This window comes from Pyrus communis, chromosome 4, assembly GCF_963583255.1.
Source record: "Pyrus communis chromosome 4, drPyrComm1.1, whole genome shotgun sequence".
Classification (NCBI taxonomy): domain Eukaryota; kingdom Viridiplantae; phylum Streptophyta; class Magnoliopsida; order Rosales; family Rosaceae; genus Pyrus; species Pyrus communis.
Window position 1 is genome coordinate 14,669,001 of NC_084806.1, and position 23,525 is coordinate 14,692,525.

Sequence of the window (23,525 nt, forward strand, 5' to 3'; positions counted from 1 at the left end):
AGCCTTAGCAAGAATATGTAGTTTCTTTTCAATTTACTGATGATATTATGCATGCATGTTTCAAATTATTAATCACTGTTTTAAACTATCTAATTGTCTTGATGATTGGCCACCATTAGGATCTTTAGAAAAGTAATTTGATGCAATTTTGGTCGGAAGGTTCCATGAAATTGGCGCTGGCTTCTGGTGATTAATAATTGTAATTTCACTTAGGATGAACATCATGTCTTAAGGGTTGCATGGTTTTTCAAAGGGTTTTCATAAAACATAATGAGTCTTTCATGTTCAAATTTGATCTGAATGTCCGGATAGGTTACATGCTAGATATATGTTCTATGTTGGAGGTTCCAAGTAGAATATATATTAGGAAAACCTAACCTTGAAAATATGCATGGGTAATTCATAAGTAATTAGAAGAACTATGTAGGATTGTTAAGGAGACGGCTGAACCCTAGGGCTTTTACAAATTGATTTTCTTGAAATTGGTTTCTAGTTAATTTATTTAATTGTTTTTAATTTAAATTCGTTTTTATTATTTTAAATTCCGAAATCATCCTTTTCACAATTTTGTTCTAAATAATTAGCTAAGAATTAGTATAAATACGGGTTATTCATTCAATGCTTGTGGAAAACAACCTTACTTGAGCTGCTATACTACGACAACCTTGTACTCTTGCAAGTATTTTTAAGTGTTTTTATCCCCACTTTTGCAGGTGGTAAAAATCCTATCACATTGGATGTTGGAATATTAGTTATTATTTGATTGTCTAGGTTTGGGTCACACCTATCTGACTAGGAGTTTTTTAGCTTCTGCATTCTATAAATATAGCTTGTAGTTTAGTATAAGTATTATGCTAGTCAAGATGTAGGGCTTAGTTTGCACCCGTCTCTGCATTCTTTTATTGTTTTCTTGTTAATAATATTCATAATTTATAAATTGTTGATCTTACGTTTGATGCTCTGATTTTTAACCGCATGTACATTCTCTACTGTGTACCTTGGTAGAGTAAATAGAGAAAAAGAGGAGCAGTTTTAGGATTTATATATAATGTACCAGCAGACCAAATTATGTATGTAAGCTACATAAGGCCTTTTATGGCCTAAAGCAGGCCTCTCGTTCCTAGTTTCAGAGGTTTAGTTCTTTTATTATCAATTTTGGTTTCCTTCAAAGCCGGGCTGATAATTCTGTGTTCGTTGTTATGGGTAGTGATCCCTCTGCTTTTCTTTCTAATTAAAAAATTAGGTGTTGAATTTGATTTAAAAGACTTGGGCAAGCTGCTATTTTCTTCGGATAAAAGTCTTTTTTATGAGGCCGGATATTCATCTCACCCAAACAAAGTACACATTGAACATTCTCAAGAAGCGAGACATGCTTAATTATAAACCTTGCTCAACTCTTGTTGCTCCTAAATTGTTTTGACACGTACATGTGGTACTGAGTTGGCTGGTCCATGTTTCTATCGCTATTGTGGTGGAGGTCTTCAATATCTCAACATGACATGCCCCGACCTCTCCTTTGCCGTTCATAACGTTGCTCAAATCATGGGTCGTCCTACTTCTTTGCATTTGGATGCAGTTAAATATATTTTGTGTTACTTAAAAGGTACTTATGGCATGGTTTGCCAATATGACGTTGTGATGCTTCTTCTTCTCTTTCAGTTTACCCTAACGCAGATTGGGCAGCTTGTTCGGACACCCGTCATTTTGTCACAGGTTTTTGTATCTTCCTGGGTTCTAACTTGATCACATGGTGTTATAAGAAACAACGAACAGCGTCTTGGTTAAGTACTGAAGCAAAGTATCGTGCCCTTGTTTATGGATGTGCAGATTCTATTTGGATATTTGGTCTTTTAAGTGAGGTTTGGGTTCCTTTTCCTCGTCCAATTTTTCTCTAATGTGATAACTGGCAGCGACACACACTCACACACATACATACATACATACATATCTCGCACTTAACATATTGCTCTTAATCATCACTTTGTGCGAGAACATATTGTTGCTCACACGCATTAGGTTCAGTTTGCTTCTTCCGAGGTGCAGTAGTCAGACGTGTTCACCAAAAGTCTTTCACAGTCGCACTTCTTGCTATTGACTTTCAAAATCGTCACCTCACATGTGCCTCGTTTGCCGGGGTAGTGCTATAGATACTGTTGTTTGAATTGTACTCCATTCATGTTTCGAATTGTACTATTGTGAAAGATTCGTATTAGTGTTGGACTATCAGAAACTTCACATGATGCACTTTTTTGGAAGAGATTTTGTAACAACAATTGTAGTAGTTTTCACGTATTCTTCATCTTTTAATTGGTCGAGTTTGGTGAATCAAGTATGGTTCACATGGAATCAAAGTGGAGCATGTCTACTAAGATACAAGCAAAAGGAATGTATGTCATCTATTCTCATGACAAAGTGGGCAAATTAATTAACTAACCAAAATGTTTCATTATAGTTGGTAATTTATATTGCATAATAAAGGTTGCAAGAGGAAACCAAATTTCATTAAAGTAGTTACAAGAGCAGTAATATATTACTGTATTTATATAATATATAGAATTATATAGGTAATCGATCATATTAGAAGCTGTTGACAACTAAGTTTCGACAGCTCTTATTTCAAGGAATTATCTAGGTCATATTGACTCAATTTTGACAGATAATTGGTGGAGGTGGTCACGAATTGTTCAAACATGGTGGTGGTGGTGGAGGAAGATTGTTTCGACCTGGGGATGGTGGTGGGGGATGATTTTTTTGACTTATTAAATGTGGTGGTGGAGGATTATTCAGATTTGGTGGAGGTGGTGGTGGATGGATGTTCTGAGGTAGTGGAACTTGTGGGGGATTGTTTCAACCACGTGATGGTTGTGGAGGACTGTTTTGACCAGGTAAACGTGGTGGCGGTGGATTATTCTTTGGTGGTGGTGGATTGTTCCGACTTGGTGGTGGTGGTGGATTGTTCCGACTCGGTGGTGGAGGTGGATTGTTCCGATTTGGTGGTGGTGGTGGATTGTTTGGATGGGGTGGCGGTGGATTGTTCTGACTTGGTGATGTTGGTGGCGGTGGATTGTTCCGACTTGGTGATGGTGGTGGCGGTGGATTATTATGAGGTGGTGGTGCTCGTTGAGGATTGTTTCAACCTGGCGAAGGTGCTAGGGCTGGGTTGCTCAAACTTGGTGATGGTGTTGGTGGTAGATTGTTCAAAGGTGGTGGCGCTTGTGGAGGATTATTTCGTCCTGGTGATGGGGCTAATGATGGAATTTTCTGAGGTGGTACTGCTTGCGGAGGATTGTTCTGTCCTGGTGGTGGCGTTGTCGTTGGTGTTGGTGTTGGCGTTGGCATTAACATTGGTGCTAGTGTTAGAGTTGGTGTTGGCGTTGGTGTTGGTGTCGGTGTCGGTGTTGGTGTTGGTGTTGGCGTTGGCGCTGGTGTTTGACTTGGTGTTGGTGGTGAATTCTTTCTAGGTGGTGTTGGTGTTGGTGTTGGTGTTAGTGTCGGTGTCGGTGGTGGCATTGACGTTGGTGTTGGCATTGGAGTTGGAGCTGGTGTTAGAGTTGGTGTTGGTATTGCTGGCGGATTCTTTCTAGGTGGTGTTGGTGTTGGCGGTTGATTTTTTTGAGGTGGTGGTGGCGGCGGCGGATTCTTCGGAAGTGGAGATGGGGGTGGATTTTTTTGAGGTGGCAGTGGTGGTGGATTCTTCTGAGGTGGGGGTGCTGGCAGATTCTTCAAAGGTGGTGGTGGTGGTCGTCTCACTACAATAGGAGGAAGAAATGGCGGCAGCCATGGCTTGGGAGGTGGGGGTGGTGGCAGATTCTTCGGAGCTGGCGGTGGCGGTGGCGGTCGTCTCACTACAATAGGAGGAAGAAATGGCGGCTTGTAAAATGGTGGTATAAACGTTGATGGCTTGTAAATTTCGTGTCTTATGGGAGTGACTTGTAGCTTGTCATCCTCATGGGCATTGGATGAAGTGTGATAAGAATAACCACTACAAGAAATAGCAAAATTATCGCGTCTGAGTGAAGCATAAGCTTTGTTTGTTTGGAAAGTCTATGAATGTTAATTAAAAATTAAAAATTAAAAACTTCTGTTATAATTCGAGCAGCATTTTGTTTGAATCGGATTTCAAACATTTGGCTTTTGTATTTAAATCCAATCAATTTTCTTTTCTTCTTAAATGTTTGGCCTTAAACTGTCATTTTCCTCTTAAACGGTCGTCCCTTTCTGTTCAACCTCTGTCTTTATGTAAATGGCAAGAGTTTGGCCACTTAGTAATTGTGGTATAGCCATTGACGCTTGGACATTTAAACTCTAAGCTTAGCATATATGGATGGGGTTAAGCATCCTATTCTTCTTCCCCATGCTAAATAAGTTGGCAGGGGATATGTAAAGACTAAGAAGCATTTGGTGTTGAGGATTGGATTGAAATGCATAAAATATTTCAAGGTGTGTTAAAAGAAATATTGAAAACATTGTGGCCAACTTGGAAGTAGGAATCAATAAGAAAACTTAGGGTTGGTTTGGGATTGTGGTACTTTATAAAAAATAAAAAAATAAAAAATAAAAATAAAAAAATAAACATATTAAAAAATTTAGAATATCAAATGTGTTTGGAAAAAAAAAAAAAAAAAAAAAAAAAAACTGATGTCAATAATAGTAGAAAAGCAGAAGTAGAGTCTACCATGCTTATAAAAAAAAACTGTTTTTTTTTTTAAAGTACAGTGATATAAGTACCAATTTAATGAAATTTTCAAATGGCAAGTATACCCCAAAAATTTTACAAAATCACAATCTTTATCTTTACATTATTCTTTTTGACAATCATTATATAACATTAAATATCATATCTTTTTCTAGTCATTTAGTATATTTACAACAATTTTATATAAAAATTTACCAAACACTTAGATTTTTATTTATTTATTTTTTTGTTAAAAGCACTTTTACCAAAAAAAAAGAAAAAGAAAAATGGTTTTCCAAACTTTTAACAATTTTATTTTACAACTGTTTATTCTCACCGCATTTTTTTTTTTTTTTTTGTTAAAGATAGCAATACCAAACTAGCTATTATTCTCTACAATCATTCCTAAAATGGTAGGATGGAAGGAAAAATTCCATTCATGTTTAGTCTTTAGTCTCCTTTAATCCGATCCACTACATGAAACGAGACCTTTATTCAAGATTGTAATAAATAAAATAGTTTCCGAAAAGCTATACAAATACAACCACTTGGATATATATATATATATATATATATATATATATATATATATATATATATATATATGGAGCACTTTAATTCAAATATTTTATACTAAATATGCCACTTAATATTACGATTTAGAGGTTTTTTTTTTTTACTTGTAAGTGAGACATCCCTTTTTTTTTTATATATATATATATATATTTTTAACAAATAATATTATCTACATTAAGGAGGTGAGGTAGTGCGCTAAGCCTCACAATGGGCTAGCAATAATGTAGTTCAAATTCGCATTTGGCAAGAATCGAACATAAGCCTCTTGAGTACCAAAATGTATTATAATGAACATAAATGTTTATAATGAAATGTTTGTACCAAATATCAGTACCAAAATGCAATATATTGTAATGTACCTAATTGTAATAACGAAATGTATGTATCAAAATGTATTACAAAGAATTAATGTACCTAAATGTATCTATGGACATACCAATATAAATTACTGAACTAATATACCTAAATGGAGGACACAAATTGTGTCAGGACACATTATATAAAAAAAAAAAATTAGTTTACCTAAATGTTTACAACAAAATATATTATGATGAATGGAATTAGAATTAAATGTAATTAATACATTACAATTATGAAGAAAATGAGAAATAAAACATAAAAATATAATTAATAAATGTGGTGGTTAAATACATCAAGGGACAAAAATTAGATTTTTAATCTTACACAAAGTTGTAGTCTAAAAGTCATATTTTCCAAGGTTTAAAATGAAGTTTTCTATTTACTTATTCTATCACCCCTTTGGGTGGCCTCGCTAAGGTAGAGTAGTTGGTGGTTTATTCTATTATTTTTGCTTCTTCTACACGAAATCCTTTCTTCTTCTATCTTGTGGGTGTATCAAGGTTACCCAGTTCTTCATTCTTCGCTCTGAATGTTTGTGCACACCAGGTGCTGGAGTCTTTTCCTTAGAGAGATTTCTCTACAATTTTCCGAAATGGTAACTGTGAATCAACTTCAAATCTTGCAATCATTGATCACTGGATTGATTTCATCCATTTCGACTTCTGTTACTGTGAAACTGGATGAGAACAATTATCTACAATGGCATTTTCAGATGCAGTTGATGCTTCAAGTCCATGGAATTATGCAGTTCATTGACGAATCAAATATGTGTCATACTTAGTTTTCTTCTACTTATTTAGGATATTTAGTGGTAACATGGCTGGGTTCCATTCGAAATGGTTCGATTTTTTGCCAAAATCGAAATTGAACCGAAATTTTAGTTCGGTTCAATTTTTTTTTTTTCGATTGTTTTCGGTTCAACATGGTTCGGGTTTTTTTTTTTTTTTTTTTTTTTTTTTTTTTTTTTTTTTTTTTTTTTTTTTTTCTCCTTCAATAGAAAAAAGATTCCTAAGAAAACATCATTCTTCCGAATTTCCAATAGAATCAAGGACAATGACAATTTGCTTGCTAACGCTTAGGCGGCCAAGGGGGTAACATAGCATCATTTTTTGAACTTCCACTTGTCGTTTCTACATACAAATAATAAAAGAAATTAATTAAAATGTTATTTAAAATAATCAAACTTTAACCACCGAAAGAGTTATCATCAGACAGGGCATATTTCTGATTCCCATTCCACATCACCCACATACATGTTTTACTTCTATCAGCATATGCACAATGAAATTCGTGTCACCTTGCTACCATTCCACATCACCAGCATACATATCCTACTCTTTCATAACATGGTTGTATTATCAACTTGCTACCATTCATTTTTTTTTTTCAAAAGCTTTCTGTATCTGTAGTCTTCTTCACTACATGCAAATTTTCAGTCAATCTTATTCTTAGGGTGCGTTTGTTTCCCCTCCTTAGGAGGGGCTGGCTTGGATTGCCTTAACTGGGATTATTATCCTACGTTTGATAAGGTCTTGGACTACAATAAATGGGACAAGCCTCAACTATAAGGCCCTCCCCGCTTCACTAAACCCTGTTATCTAGTTCCATACTTTCGCTTAGAATTAAGCGGGACTAAAAGAAAATTAAGGCCAAGATCCAGACCCCAGCTTTTGCTTGCTAAACAACGACATCCAATCATTAGGCTTCCTTCTTCTTCTACGGCGTCGTCACCATGGCCAGCAGTCAGCAGTGCTTGTTCTTCCTTTTTCCCAAAAAAATCCCAGATGGGCAGCTTTAGGGATGAACAGAAAATTTCCAGAAAACCCCTTGGCTTTGCTTTCTTCTTCTACCCATCTCTAAAAAAAACATTTTCTCTATTTCAAATAATGCTCAAAGCTTCTTTCTTTCTCGATCGACACTTTAACCAACTCGCTGGAAAAAGAAAATCAAGAAATTTGAAAAATCAATGGAGTCAGTTAGATGATTGATAGAGATGATGAATGATTGGTTGTATAGGTTATAGAGTTCAAAAGAAAGATGGGAAGGATCTGGGTTTTGCAGGAAAAAGAGAAAGAAAAAGAGATGAGACGGAGCTAAATAGGGAGAAGAGGAAAGAAATTTCCAGATGGGGGCAGTGTTTTTTAGAAAAAATAAAAAGAAAAAAAGATGTTGAATTAATAATAAAATATTATTAGAAATGTATTAAATAATATAATATTATAGTCTGTTAATTATCCTGTTTTTTAGTCGGATACTGCACCAAACGCTTAATTAAGTCTGTCCCTAAAGCTAGTTCAGTCCGAGATAGTCCGGTGCAACAAACGCACCCTTAATGTATTGCAGTACTAGGAAGATGAAATTAGAAAGGGAGAACTGGAGAAGGATACCGATAGAAAGATGAGAGAAAATAGAGCTCAACTGGATGCTGAAAGGGCTCGCAAGCTTGCCAACAAAATTATTGTTCTGAGAGAACTAGTAACATTCACTATCAGTAGTAGTAGAAGACTAGTAAGCATATGAAATATACAGAGTGAAATCATGCAGCAAACCTTTAATGGTAAATCACCCCAGCTATCAAGCACATTATTAAACTTAAGTCATGCTTAGTGCCTGCAATTACGACATACTTTACAATAGAACTAGTTTCAAAAGCAACACTAGTATAAAGCATTTTGTCTTCAGTCCGTGACAACGAACTTGGACCATTTGGTATTCCCCAATGTGGTAGCAATATCGGATCCTCTGGTTTATAATGTTTGCTATTCATGATAAAACGAATTTAAACCTTACCTGAACTAGAAAGTAAAAACTCAGATCCTCTGGTTTCTTCCAACTGTAAGTCTGTAAGACAAAATTGTGTGTTTATTTAGGTAGCATTTACAGGAAAAAATAGGAGTTCCATCCAACTGTAAGACAAAATTGTGTGTTTATTTATATAATTCCATCTCAGTGTTAAAACTTTTACAATCAGTAAGTGAATGATATATCCATATGTTGCATAAAGAAACCCAGAAAATGCAACGTATGAATCCCTCTAATCTTTGTTGATAGAAAATGCAAATTAATAATTAAAAATCTGTAAAGGCCACAATATGAATCATTCTCTAATCTTTGTCCAATCAGAACCAATTTGAACAGATGAATAGAACAAAAAATTAAACACAGAGAAGTGAGAGTGTGAGACTAACCTTTTGATGTCGAGACTCGAAACGGTAGAAGAAGCTGATGGCGAGATGACTGATGGCGAGGTATGATAGATTGAAGAATTGAAATTGATTTTCGGTTCAGTTTTTTTTTTGTTTTCGGTTTTTCCAACCCATCCCTAGTAACATCTAGTACTTCATCTTCAAGAATTGAAATTGATGAGTACAAAGTCTTGAAAATGCATAATCATGCCTTGATGTTGTTACTTACTACAACACTTCCTTCATCCGCTATTTCCTGTGTGATTGGTACCAAGAGTTCTTAAAAGATTTGGGTTCATCTTCAAAACCAGTTTTTCTTACCAAGTACAAAAACCAATATAATCAAATTACAGACTGATCTTTACAATATTAAGAAATGATCAAATTCATCAATATCTTTGAAGAATTAAAGAAGCAAGGGGATGGACTTTCTATTCTTGGTGTCACATTTGCTGATGAAGACTTTGTGATCATTACGTTGAATGGACTTCCTCCAAAATACAACACATTTAAATGTGTAATCAAAGGGTGTGAGAGTATCGTTTCACTCAAGGAATTTTGTGCACAATTGCTGGCTAAGGAAGCCATTGTGGATTGTGCTCTTGTGAAACCCCTTATGTCTGTTGTGGTAACTAAATTTGGTGAATGTAAGACAAACTGTTCTTTCTTTCCTCTCTTTAGCTCTTAATTTCATGCTGGTTTCAATGGTTGTTATCATGCTCAATCCAATTTTAGTTCATGCCAATCAAGCTATGGTAATAATGTTGATAGTTAATTATAATGGAATTCTTAGCTCACCTCCATCTCCATATCCTAGTTCTTTGCCACCTGAGTTTACATAAGGATCATCTTGTTGCCCATTGTTCTGCTCAAATACCAACTCATCTATTACCCGAGATCCAAACTTGCAGGATCAGCTTCGAGTTTTTAATTCAATGAAGTCAATTGAGAAGGACTTTATTATGGTCAATTCTTTTTCCCATTACCTTGACTCTATTATGGTCAGTTCTTTGACTCTATTATGGTACAATAATTTTTTGGTTAGTTTTGATGAATACATCCATGTATATATGTGTATATATGTATATATACACAATATATTGGAGAATATAATTTCTCTACTATTTTTTTAATCCCATAAATTTGGATTTTATTTAAAATCTCATTAATTAAATAACTACAAATTTTATTTTTAATTTAAAGAATATAATAACCTACTTAGAAATACATTATTACATTAATGTCAAGGACCTTAATAAAAAATTGAAAACCACAAAGGTTTTAGTCAATGAACATTGGTAGTTAGGGACCACATCCAAAGTCTCCCTTAAGTTTAAGTTTGTGAGAACAAATTTAAGGAGGATTAAGTTTACTAACACGTGTCAATACGATTAGAGGCCACATATATGTCACATGCAAAATGAGTGCAAAAGACTTGAACTCATACTGACATACATGTTAATTTGTCTTTTGGGTTTCCAAAAAAGCAACTCAACCAAAAAAGGTACCTAATTGGTATAATTTTTGCATATACTACTTTCACGTAGTGGTGGAAAGCAATCATGCTAATGCCCTGTGCGGATTTGATCCACGTCGATTATCCTCCCCTCTAACAACTTACTATTTAACCTACTAACGCTATCACTTACTTAAAAAAAAAAAAAAATTATTTTATTCCCACCAATTATTGTGAAAAGATTATTTTACTAGCACCAAGTGTCAATCTACAGTAGAATAATTCTTCGAGTTTTGGCCAAGACAAGGTTGTTATTTGCAATATCGACAAGTTATTATAGTTTAAACATAAAAATTAGAAATAAAAACAAAAGTAAAAAAGCAATAGTTTATTGGTGTTACTGTTGAGAATGAATCCCACACGTGAAAATTGATAGACATGGCATGTGCTTATAAGTAACTAGGCAACTCCTCATATTGCCAATTGGTTTTATGGTGGAACCTCAACTTTGTTCATGGTATCAGAGCAAGGTTGTCCCATGTGTGAAGTCCAACAGCTAAATGTTCCCCATATCATGCGATTGGTGTTGTCCAATTGTTAGAATTAAAAATTAACCACACATGAGGCGTGTTGAGAGTGAATCCCATATCGGAAAGAGGAGGGACCTTGCATGTACTTCTAAGTAATTGGACTACTTCCCACATTGCCAATTGGTTTCATGGTTGAAGCTCAAGTTTAGTTTTTTTTTTTTTTTTTTTTTTTTTTTTATTTTTTTATTTTATAAATATATATATATATATACACACACTCACACATTGACACATACATACATACATACATACATATATTTATTAAGGAAGGCTTTAGAGTTTGAAACTATTATAATAATTTACAAAAAAAGAAGTTTTGAACCCAGAACCTATATGTAAAAACGCAACACTCTATTAGCTAAAATATTTTACACATGCAAAATTTTATTTTACACTGATAGTCCATCACAAAAAGCCAAATTTCTGAACAATAATTAGCTACTGATGAGTAGATTTTATATTATATATTTAACCTTATTCTTAGTATATTTTGGTTATTATTTTGGAAGAATTTTGATACTTTGAGTTGTATTTTCAATATAGGACTTTCAACTTCCTCTGGAGCAAGGCGTGATCAAATGGATGAATTTTGGAGTAATTCTAGTTGGAGGATGTTCGTAAGTCACTTAGCTTGATTGTGTCAAAGTTTGGAATTTTTTACCAATCGGTGATTTTCTGATGATAGAATAAAGGAGTAGTGCATGGTGCTGGAAAAGTGACGTTTTGGGCTTGAATTGCGTTTTTGGAGCCCGGCCAAGATGACCGTGGCCTTCTAAAGATGTGTTCAGAACGTTCTAATCTTTAAAATGAGCTATTATGGGCCGGATTTGGAGGATATTTGAGGCTAAAATGTGGCTGGACAATTCCCTTGCAGATTCTCCTAGCTCAATTAGGACTTTATTTTCTAAGATATTTTTATTATTATTTAGTTTCCTAGTTGAGAAAAAAATACTATGTTTTAGGGATTATGCGATGGCATGGCAGTGGATATAAGGCTTTGCCGGTCTTAGTTTTTTAAAAAAGGTTTTTTTGATGCGACTTTGAAGACAAAAATTTGCTAGCGTTCTTGAAGGATTTCAGATTTTTACTTTAAGGTGTTGTCATTCCTATTCATTCTAATAATATTTTCCATGAATTTAATTATGAATATGCGTAGCTAATTCGTTTGCTAGGGCGAAGCCTTGAGTTTTAGCATGAATATGTAATTTTTATTTAATTGCTTATGGTTGATTGCTTGCATGCTTTGAATTATTGATCACAATTTTAAACTATATAATTGTCTTAATGCTTGATCACCATTAGGATCTTTAGAAAAGTGATTGGATGCAATTTTCGGAAGGTTCCCTGAAAATGAACATCGCGTCTTAAGGGTTGCATGGTCTTTCAAAGGGTTTTCATAAAACATAATGAGTCTCTCATGTTCATATTTGATCCGAACGTCCAGACGGATTGCATGTTTGATATACGTTATATATTGAAGGTTCCAAAAGTAGAGTATATATTACGAAAACCTAACCTTCAAAGTGGCATGTGTAGATCATAAGTAATTGGTAAAAATTCATAGGATTGCTAAGTGATTGGGGAACCCTAGTGCTTTTATAAATTGGTATTTAAAACTCTTTTCTTTTATCGTATTAAATTTGGGTGAATTTGCTATTTGTTTTTAATTAAAATTCGTTTTTCATATTACCCAAATTCAAAAACTCCTTTATCAATTTTCAATTTTAAGTAGTTAATTAGGATTTTTTTTTTTTACATAAACTATTAAAATAGTCGTTGTAGAGAACGACCTTACATGAGCATCTATACTACAACATTCTTGTATTCTTGCAAGTATTTTGTGTGATTTTAGCTACACCGAATGAGAATGAAATAAATTGAAAAGAGTGCATGGTTCATATTTAAATATTTATAATCAGAGCACAGATGACACTAGATGCTTTACATGAGAAGAGCATGCAACTCCATATCTTTGAGCTAATCCTTAACTGCTAGCTAGCCGAGCGCTAAATACCATGATGGTACCAAGTAGTACAAATAGCGGCATGCATGCAACTATGTACGTATGTAATAGTTGTAACAAATGATCACTCTTATTCTACATAATAATATATGGAACCGAGCCAGCAAGCTAGTCATCCATGCATGCATGCATCATTAGTTGGGAAATGGAGGCTTGTGTGGTGGTTTTTGAGGTGGCTTGACAGGGCGAGTTGGGGGCTTCTTTCCAGTACCAGTTGGGGGTTTTAGTTTCCGAGGTGGCTTGTGATATGAGTCTCTTCCCTCCTCCACCACATTCTCTTCAAGATGACGATCATGATGAGGTGGCTCATCTCCCTTACCCTTCGGTGGCTTATCTCCCTTACCCTTTGGAGGCTGCTCAACTGGCTTTGGTTTTGGGTTGTGTTCGGGGAATGGCTTGTGATCTCCATCGTCATTATGTTCAAGTGGGGTTGGTGGCTTGCCTTTTGGAGGTAGCTTTGGCTTCTTTCCCTTAGGAGGCAATTTCCCATCCAATGACTCTGCCTCTAATAAACGACGTCCGGTGTTTTGTTCATTGTGAGGCGGCTTGTGCTCCGGTGGTGGCTTCTTACCCTTGGGAGGTTCATCATGACCTGCGGTTCCTTTGTTCTTCAGTGGTGGCTTTTCTCCTTTTTGGGATTCCTGATCACCTGGGTGTCCTGGTTTGTGCTCGGGCGGTGGCTTCTCTCCTTTCTTCGGTGGCTCGTCACCTGGGTGTCCAATACCTGGGGTATGTCCTGGTGGTCCTCTCTTCGGTGGCTCATCACTTGGCTGTCCTGGTTTGTGCTCTGGTGGCGGTTTCTCAAACCCTGGATCCTCAGTGTGCTCTTGGGGTGCCTTTTTGTGCCCTTGTGGTGGCTTTTGTCCCTTTGGAGGCTGATTGTGCTCTTGTGGTGGCTTTTGTCCCTCGGGAATTTTGCCTTCCACCTCTAGCAAGTGGTGTTCATTGTGTGGTGGCTTGTGCTTGGGTGGAGGCTTCTCTCCTTTGCCCTTGAGGGGCTCGTTATGTTGGGTTGGGGGCTTCTTCTCTGGGAATGGGAAAGGCTCTTCCTTGTTAAGTGGGGTTGGAGTCTTGTGATTTGATGGGTTGTGGGAAGGAGGCTTGTGAATTGGGGGTTTCAGGGCAAGAGAAGGAGTTGAAGTGGTGAAAACCACCACTCCGACAAGAAAAACTAGCAAGTAATTGGGAGACATCTTTAGACTCTTATGTTCTAGGATGGTTCGAAACTAGTAGAAGTGAGTGGTTTTTTATAGTGATGGGGCAGCACTGTGGTCATGACACATGTCACCATGCACTTGGATTTTTTAAAACGAAATGTGTGTACTCGTTGAATTTTGTATGGTTTGGTTTTTATTTTGTTTGTACAATTTTATATATGAGGAGGGGTCCATTTAGGGTCCTATTTGAGTTGAAATGTTTGACAACTTTTACGTTCAAACCAGGTAGGGGACTTGCAGGAAAGCTAAACTACACGACTTAGTTTTCACAACTCACATGCAGTCAGTGACCTGGTACTCTAGCATTACTGATCGATATTATATTAGAGATAATGTTTTAACTTTAGAAAGAACAAGACAATAAGAAAATATAGCAAGTTGCTTTTGCACGTTTTTCTTTTAAACAAGATGGAGAGATTTTTCGGTGCGATCGTCATACGAGATGGTACATCACGTGTTGTTATATAAATGATGGGATATGTGTGTTAAAAAGTTAATAACTTAAGAAATAAAATTTTCCACCACTTACATAAAAATACGTGGTGTACTGTTCGTGTTTTCGTCACAACTAAAAATTTCTCCACAAGATGGAGAAAACAATGTTACTTTCTTTTCGAAATAAGTTCGAACTAAATGGCCGTCTATATTCCTGCATATATAGCCGACTGTATATGCACAAGTATTTTTCAAGTTTTCTTTTCCATAACTAGAAATATTGACTCAAATATTTTACGTTAATGCTATAAAAATATTGAGCTAATGATTTAGTAAAACAAACAATCCTTTGTAAAGTTATTCACATACAAATTATATATTAGTACATCGAATTGCAGCATATATCTCGAATATAAAAGAGATTCACTTCAGCAAATTTAGAGACTTATACCATGTTAACAGACTATAGCGTAGACCAAATTGTTGTAAGAAATGGAACTCACTTGTGCATCAAATAAATATGGTACACAAGACATTACTCTTTCTTTTTGTTCTATTCCAACGATATATATAATTTTACTTAATCTAAACGACAGAGAGGTGAAATCGAGTGTGAAACACAAAACATATTCTTCCTTTTTCAAGTTGAAGCTCAATTGATTGGATGATAATTAGTGCCGCCTTCAATGGTTTAAAGACATGGTTTATCAAGCTGTGACAAGATTGAGTGTGGCTTTAGGTTCTTTTTCACGTAGTGATTCATGATGCTGTCTTATTATATGCTATCCAACATTTAGCGGCTCCCATAATCACTTTAAGGAAATAAATTATGGAAACTAAATTCTCTTTTGGAAAAAGCTAGCATGATGAAATTAATTGGATAAATCCATCAGTCCACAGATTTTGCTTGTTTCTACGAAGATCTTGTGTATCCGGTGGAAAGATGGACAATATTTTACCGACTATATATTTTATTTGTTTTAAATTTTTTTTTTTTTTTGTTAATTACTACTAATCCCTATATCAGCGAGCCCGCAATGGTCTTTCTCCTTTTCCCACTTAGGATGACGACCTGTATTTAATGTTGATATAAACGACACTAAATCGCAAGTTGTTTTGGTGCATAGTTTATGTGGCTAGAAAGCAGCTATCTAGTTAAGCAGAGGCTAGCAAGATTTCACGTAAACGACATTAATCACTTTCAAGAACCGATGTCAAGATTATAAGAGTTGAGCGTATCTGTGGTATTTAAGTGTTTTACAAGTTTTGTCAAGAGCATTGAAATCTTTTCTTTTCTGTTATGTGAATTGTGAATGACTGAAGAGAGAAACTCTTAGTACCCATTTGAATGGAGGAATTCCAAATCTATGGATTTTTTGATAAAATTATAAGATTAAATTGGTTGTTTCAACTATTACAATCATTATATGCGACTAAGTAAAGGAAGAAAACAAGTGAGTTTCAAATAATTCCTTGCATATTGTTATTTCAAATTCATTTAAACGTACTACTTTGTGTGTAGTTGTAATCTTATTTGTCAATTCCAAAACGTTTCTCTTAACTTCTTCCATGCAAAAAGAGAGCATTTAATTTGATACTTCTCTTCCATTCTTAAAAGGTTTCCGCAACTCGAAGCCTCTGGGCCAGTCAAAAAATGCAGAGAACTTAAAAGTCAAATGGTACATATATCTTCCTTGATACAGTTGCAACATGAACGAATTTTCCTTTTGTTTGTTTTCGGGTTTATTTGGGTGCGTTTGCATGTGCATGCATATATATGTTGTCCGTGTAGTGAAATTGTGTGAAGGCATGAAAGCAGTTGTATGAGTCATGTGGCTGCTTTTGCTACAGGATCTGAAGAAAATTCTCAGTCACCTCGCCATGTAAGGTTACTAATTTATTTATGCTATAACATTTATGTACTTATTCAAAATTATATTCTCTAGGTCCCTAATATTCATCAATTATGTTATTCATGTAGATGGTTTAGTAACACATTGGGATAGTGTCACACTAGGGTTTCGTAGCACATTGGGATAGTGTCACACTCTGGTTTAGTAGCACATTAGGATAGTGTCACACTAGGGTTTAGTAGCACAGTGTTATTCATGTAGATGGTTTAGTAGCACAATGGGATAGTGTCACACCACAAAGTTCATGATGAAGAGATTTTTTATTTGACGTCGCTTCACCTAAAGGTCACAAATCAACTCATTAGGTTATTAATGGATACTCATTAAGACTGATTTAGTTTAATTTCACCTTACATTATCGTCACCACTGCCTATCTCACCTCTATATTATAATGATATCAAATTAAATAGCTCTTAATGGGTACCCGTTAACAATCTAATGGATTGATTAGCCGCCTCTAACTTCACCAAGTAGCTAGAGTTGTCATTACTTACAACTATAACACATACATACTTCTTTATTAAGGAAAACTAATGAAAATGGGCTTAAAAACTTTGAGTTTTAATCAAAATGACAAAAAAGTATTGTACGTGTATAGTACCATGAGTGACTTTTTAGAGTGAAAATGTCATTTTCGTTAAAAGTAAACAATACCGGAAGTGTTTCATTAAAACTCCATATTTATTATATTGATCTTAAGTTTCAAATTAATCATTTATCATGTTATTTATACAGCCTACAAAATTACATGAATTAGTAACATGGTAACTGTACAAAGTTTCTGAAGATTCTCTTCGGCAATTTTGTACCTCAGCCATTCAACTTGTGGGACGTCCTGTTGACTCTTGGTATAACTACCCTAGTCAGTGAGACAAAGTAAGCCAGATTTTTATGCATTTCACAACATAAAGCGTAACACAGTATCAAGGCATGCATGTGGACACAATTAAATATTCCGTCATATTTTGCAGGTGGTTCTGTACTGGTCCTTGCATACATGTTCACGAGCAGTATAAGAAGTCGATATTATGATGAGATCCCTGGTTGATCTCCGCGGCTCTGCCGACATGTTCTTCACAGCTTAGGGTATTGACAGAGATAAACAGAGATAAAATATAGTTGTTTTTCTTTATTTTTATACACGCACTAGTGTGGTGAAATTGAACTCAACACATTCGATACATATGAAATATTTTTAACCAATTGAGTTACAAAATTTTTATAATATTATTATATATTGTCAAAATTTTAGAAAGGCGAGCCTAATAGTTCAACAATAATATTGTTCCCAAGTTAACCATTTGTAGCTTAAGAGTTGTGAGATTTTTTCCTCAAGACCTTGGCATATTTAGGATAAAACTATTTGTATATAACTTGTAATATTTTGTCAAACCTCCAATGTGGGATTTCTGCACTACCTCACATGGAACCATATCTTTAGTCGGCCACACGTGAAGAGAAACAGAAAGTATGCATTGGTGGTAAAACTCACAAAATCTCGGTGTGGTAAAACTCAAGGCATGGGGAAAACCCATAGACTAAGGAGAAAAGTGAGAAGTATGCATAATGTCCAAAACATACGTCAAAAATGACGAAAGTAGTGAACTCAACAGAGTATGATCATCCCAGGATGCATGGGTGTCTCGTCAAAACCTCGTTTGGTAGCAAAAACCCAGTGGGAAAAATGCACCTAATCGTAGGAAAAAGAGTATATTAAGATCAAGTGAGTATGCTTTAGGATACTCCCTCTGAGTTAGACATAACTTCCAAATAAGAGAATTGCAAGTGATTCAACTTAGATAATTTACGCATACTGATTCCTTGGACGAGCTTCTGAAAAATAGACTTAGGCAATGACTTGGTGAAGAGATCGGCCAGGTTGTCCTGGCAACGGATTTGTTTGACTTCAATGTTCTGATGTTGTTATTGCTAGTGAGAGTAAAAAAACTTCGGCACTATATGCTTGGTTTTGTCTCCCTTGATGTATCCATTCCTTAACTGCTCGATACATGTTGCATTGTCTTCAAAGATCGTCGTATGAAGGTCAACGATGAAAGTAAGACCACTAGTGCTTCGAATATGTTCCATAACTGCTTTCAGCCAAAAACACTCACGCGATGCTTCATGTAGGGCGAGAATCTCAGTATGGTTCTAAGAAGTCACAACTAGCGTTTGCTTGGTAGACCTCCAAAATATAGCAGTGTCTCCAACGATAAAGACATAGCCCGTTTGAGAATGTGCCCAATATGGATTAGACAGATATCCAACATCTGTGTAACCAACAAGGCGAGAATCAATCTGAAAACCATAGGGGGAGGTAACACTCGAAGATTCACGAGTATAGAACAAGCCCAAATCCATCGTACCCTTGAGGTAGTGGAAAATGTCTTTAACACCATTCCAGTGCCTGCGTGTGGGCGCATTGCTGTATCTAGCCAAAAGATTAATAGCGAAAGAGATGTCAGGTCTAGTGCATTAAGCTAAGTACAATAAAGCCCCAATTGCACATAGGTATGGAACTTCGGGTTCCAAAATCTCTTCCTCATCCTCCTTTGGATGGAAGGGATCTCGTTTAGCATTTAGAGTCCGGACGACCATAGGTGTACTCGAAGGCTTCGCTTTGTCCTCATTAAAATGTCGCAACAATTTTTGGGTGTAGTTCGATTAATGTACTAAGATTCCATCCGAACAATGCTCGATCTCCAGGCCAAGGCAATATCGAGTTTTCCCAAGATTTTTCATCTCGAATTCCAATTTCAAGTGTGTAGCAATTTCCTCAAGCTCTGTGGGAGTTCCACAGAGGTTCATGTCGTCAACATAAACTGCAACAATTGTAAATCCGGAATGTGGCTTCTTTATGAACACGCATGGGCATAATTCGTTATTCACATAACCTTGACTTGTCAATTATTCACTCTGACGGTTATACCACATCCATCCGAATTGTTTCAATCCGTAGAGTGACCTCCTCAACCTAATTGAGAGAGTGTTTAGTGGTCTAGAATTATTTGAACCAGTCAATGAAAGTCCTTATGAAACTTTAATGTATATTTTCGTATCTAGATCCCCATTGAGATATGCGGTTACCAAGTCCATCAGCTACATATTCAATTTTTTGGAAACTACTAAACTGATAAGGTAGCGGAACGTTATAACATCCATCACATAGGAATACGTCTTCTCCTAATCAATCCCAAGACGCTGAGAGAAGCCTTATGCTACGAGGCGTGCTTTGTTTCGCATTATTTCATTATTCTCATTACGCTTCCTCACGAAAACCCACTTGTAGCCAACAGGCTTCATGCGTGGTGGTGTAGGAACGATAAGCCCAAACACTTTACGTTTCGAAAGTGAATCGAGTTCGATCTGGATTTCTTATTTATAGTTTGACCAATCTGTTCTACGTTGACAATCATCAACGGAACGTGGTTCAATGTTATCGCTAAGCATGAAGTCAGTAGCTACTATGTACGCAAATGCATCATCGACGATCATCTCATTCCGATATTATATAGTCGACCAAAAATCTCACGATTCTCGGGAAGCTAGGTTGTCTCATCTAAGATATCGTCGTAATCTAGAATAACCTCATGCGTTGGAACGGATGAGTGAGCGATGGTCGAATTCAAACTAGGGTCACTAGTTGGTGTTATTTTCCTCTTCCAGGGTTGTGAATCCTTTGAACTAAGGGGTCTGGCCACGCTTTAGGGTCGGAGCAGATGATTGGCTAGCCACCAATGTACGAGAAAATGTGGAAGGTGTGGCCTCCCTACCTTCGGGGACGATCTGGCCTTGCCAGGCGGGTTGTTGACGTACGCGGAGTACATCTATCCTTACAAGTGGGTTTGCAGCAGGTATATGTGATCTTGTCACCTTAGCTTGATCATTAAAAATATCTGGCATGCTTTGAAGATTTATAATTCGTCACACATCAGTTTCAGACTGGGCAGTACGGGGATCTAACATAGTGGAAGCATACCACGACAATTCGTGGTGTTCTCTAGGAATTTTAGCATGCTTATCTCCCCCTAACGATGGGAAGATTGTCTCATGAAAGTGATAATCCGCAAAACGTGAGGTAAAGAGATCTCCTGTCAAGAGTTCTAAATAGCAAACAATTGATGGTGAATCATAATCGACATAGATTCTCATTTTTCTCTGAGGACCTATTTTGGTACGTAGTGGCGGTGCTATTAGCACACAAATGGTGCACCCAAACACCCATAAATGCGAGATGTCAAGCTCATATCTAATAACCAACTGTAACGATGAATGAGGTTGGGTAGTGATGGGCCTCAGACGAACCAACATAGCTGCATGCAATATTGTATAGCCCCAGGTAGATATCGGCAGTTTGGTTCTTATAACCAAAGTCCAAGCTATCAATTGAAGGTGCTTTATGAAAGCTTCTGCCAGGCCGTTTTGAGTGTGAACATGGGGTACATGATGTTCCACATCAATTCCTACTGACATGCAATAATCGTCAAAAGTCTGTGAAGTAAACTCTTTAGCGTTCTGCAGTCGAATCGACTTAATCGGATAATCAGGGTGGTCAGCCCTTAGCTAAATAATTTGTGCTAGGAGTTTAGCAAATGCAACATTGCGTGCGGACAACAGGCAAACATGTGACCATTGTGTCGATGCATCAACCAACATCATAAAGTATCTAAGTGGTCCGCATGTTGGTTGGATAGGTCCATAAATATCCCCTTGAATCCTTTGAAGAAATTTGGGGGGGGGGGGTCTTGAATGATTTTTCATAATCGAGAGTTGAGTATTCAACTTCCCCAGAGAACACGCTTTGCATGGCGGGAATCTAACATAGAAAGGTAACCGATGCCCATATGATGATTTGAGGATATGGCACACCATGTCACGTCCGGGATGTTCCAAACGGTTATGCCAAAGCAGTAAAGTACTTTAGAAGTTAGGCATAGGGCCAGCCACATGATGGGCTTTTATCCCTCGAATGGTTGTGATGTGTAACCCACTCGGGAAACGTTCCAACTTCTCGTGAATACACTTCTGGCCATATTCGTATGAAGTAATACAAAGAAATTCAGAACCATTAATACAAAGAAATTCAAAACCATATTCGCATGAATATCTCTAAAACTCAACAACGTTCTTTCGGAACGTGGAGAATAGAGTGCATCTTTAATGGTTAAGACTGTACCATTGGACAACATGATACGTGCCTTTCCGCATCCTTCAATCAGGTTGGATGAGCCTGAAAGAGTTGTCAGATGTGCTTTCTTGGGTATTAAGTTAGTAAAATAATGTCGCTCACGCAAGATGGTATGCATGGTAGCACTATCAGCCAGACAATTAACTTACCCATTAGACATACCTAAAAATAAATTGATTTAATTGGTCACATGCATAAATATAATTCCATTCATTCAATTAAGCAATTCGAGAAATAATAACCATCAAATAATAATCCATAATTGAAAACAAACCAAAACCAAACAAATTATTCTAAAAACTTAGAAAAATTGTTCAAAATTAAACCATAAACCTAAAAAAATAGGGGAGAGGGGCCGGGCACTCCTTGTGGGTTCGGCCACTAGGGGTAAACACCTTAAAAACATAACTAATTTATCCTTCCATAGGCGTTAACACCTCATGAAAATCTGATATCTCCACTAATGTAGTAGCATCTTTCGAATGTTCCACATGTGCAAAGTTAGCCTCACAACAGGAATGATACTTGACAATAGCCTCAGGGTTAGCTCGGCATACGCGTGACCAATGATCCTTTGATCCATAACGATAACACATATCCATTTCAGTAGAAGCTGATTGAGCGGAGCTTTTCCCTTCTTCTTGAAGTTCGGGGCCTTAGGGGCAGGGGGTGGATGTTGTTGGGTCACATTTCCTCCCTTGGGGCTGACACTCTATTGACCTTGGGCTCGTGGTTGGGCTTCATGCCCATTGCCATGACATTTTTTTGTCATTTGTGGCTACTAGAATTAATCACATGCGCTTGAAACATAGTATTCGAGCCAGTCGGTCAAGCTTGATGATTCTTTATCAAAAGATGGTTCTGCTTTTCAGTGAGAAGTAGTACAGAGATCAAATCCGAAAATTTGGTGAATTTATGTGCCATATATTGTTGCTGCAGGACAATATTGATGGCATGGAAGGTCGAATAGGTCTTTTCCAGAAGATCTGATTCAGTTGGTTCGACTTTACAAAATTTCAGCAGTGATCGAATTCTACAAACTTCAGAGTTGTATTCATTCACGAACTTAGAGTCTTGGAAGCGAAGATGCTGCCAGTCGTGTCTTGCTTCAAGCAAGTATATGTTTTTCTAGTGATCCAAACTGTCGACCAGAGTACGCCAGATGGTGCGTGGGTCCTCCTCAACAAGGTACTTGATCTACAAAGCATTATGAATGTGTCTTCGAATGAAGATCATTGCAATAACTTTCTGAGCTTCGCCGATAGGTTTGTTGTCGGTAAGTGCCTTGATGGTGGCTCTAATGCCCTTTGCGGTGAGATGGTGCTTCACGTCTTGAATCTTCTTCAAGTAGTTTCTTTCGGAGACTTCCAGAGCGGTAAAATCGAGTTTGTTCAAGTTCGACATGTCCGTAAAGTAGAGGATACAAAACAAAAGGTGATTAGTCATAAGATGATCCATAGACATATATCGTAGAACATTTCTGGTTCTATAGACATGTATTGGTTTAATTTATGCATGCAAACTACAGGTTTCATGTGGTAAGTTTTGATTGAAAACTTCGGGTTTCAAAGGCATTAAATATGAAACTACAGGTTCAATTTAGTTTTATGAACGATTAGTTCTTAAAGGAAAGGTTCTTGCAAGAAACACAGAATGCAATATGTTGATTTAAGTGTAATGGATTTGAGGTTCTTTGGGAACTCAAGTATGAGAGCTTCGTTACTACAAAACTGTGTTAATGGTTCAAAGTATAAAAATAAATTATTGAATCGTTAATGTCCAAATGTGATCTTCAGGTCAATAATTTTGGATTCATTATCAAATTAATGGACTGCATGTTAATTTTAATTAATTACCTAAATCGGGACCAAACGGGGTCTATTGTGGAAGCAAAATAATATGGGAG

At 36.5% G+C, this 23,525-nt stretch overlaps 2 protein-coding genes across 2 annotated transcripts; one reads left to right on the forward strand and one right to left on the reverse strand.

The window, feature by feature from the left end:
* Positions 1 to 2,690: 2,690 nt before the first annotated feature.
* Positions 2,691 to 3,607, forward strand: LOC137732739 (uncharacterized). Its single transcript, XM_068472020.1, has 2 exons — positions 2,691 to 3,439; positions 3,490 to 3,607. Exons 1-2 carry the CDS (start codon positions 2,691 to 2,693, stop codon positions 3,605 to 3,607), a joined length of 867 nt encoding a protein of 288 aa, XP_068328121.1.
* Positions 3,608 to 12,715: 9,108 nt separating this feature from the next.
* Positions 12,716 to 14,068, reverse strand: LOC137732219 (early nodulin-75-like). The gene has a single exon (XM_068471519.1). The coding sequence runs from the start codon at positions 14,056 to 14,058 to the stop codon at positions 13,000 to 13,002; it is 1,059 nt and encodes a 352-aa protein (XP_068327620.1). The 5' UTR covers positions 14,059 to 14,068; the 3' UTR covers positions 12,716 to 12,999.
* Between the last annotated feature and the right edge of the window lie 9,457 nt (positions 14,069 to 23,525).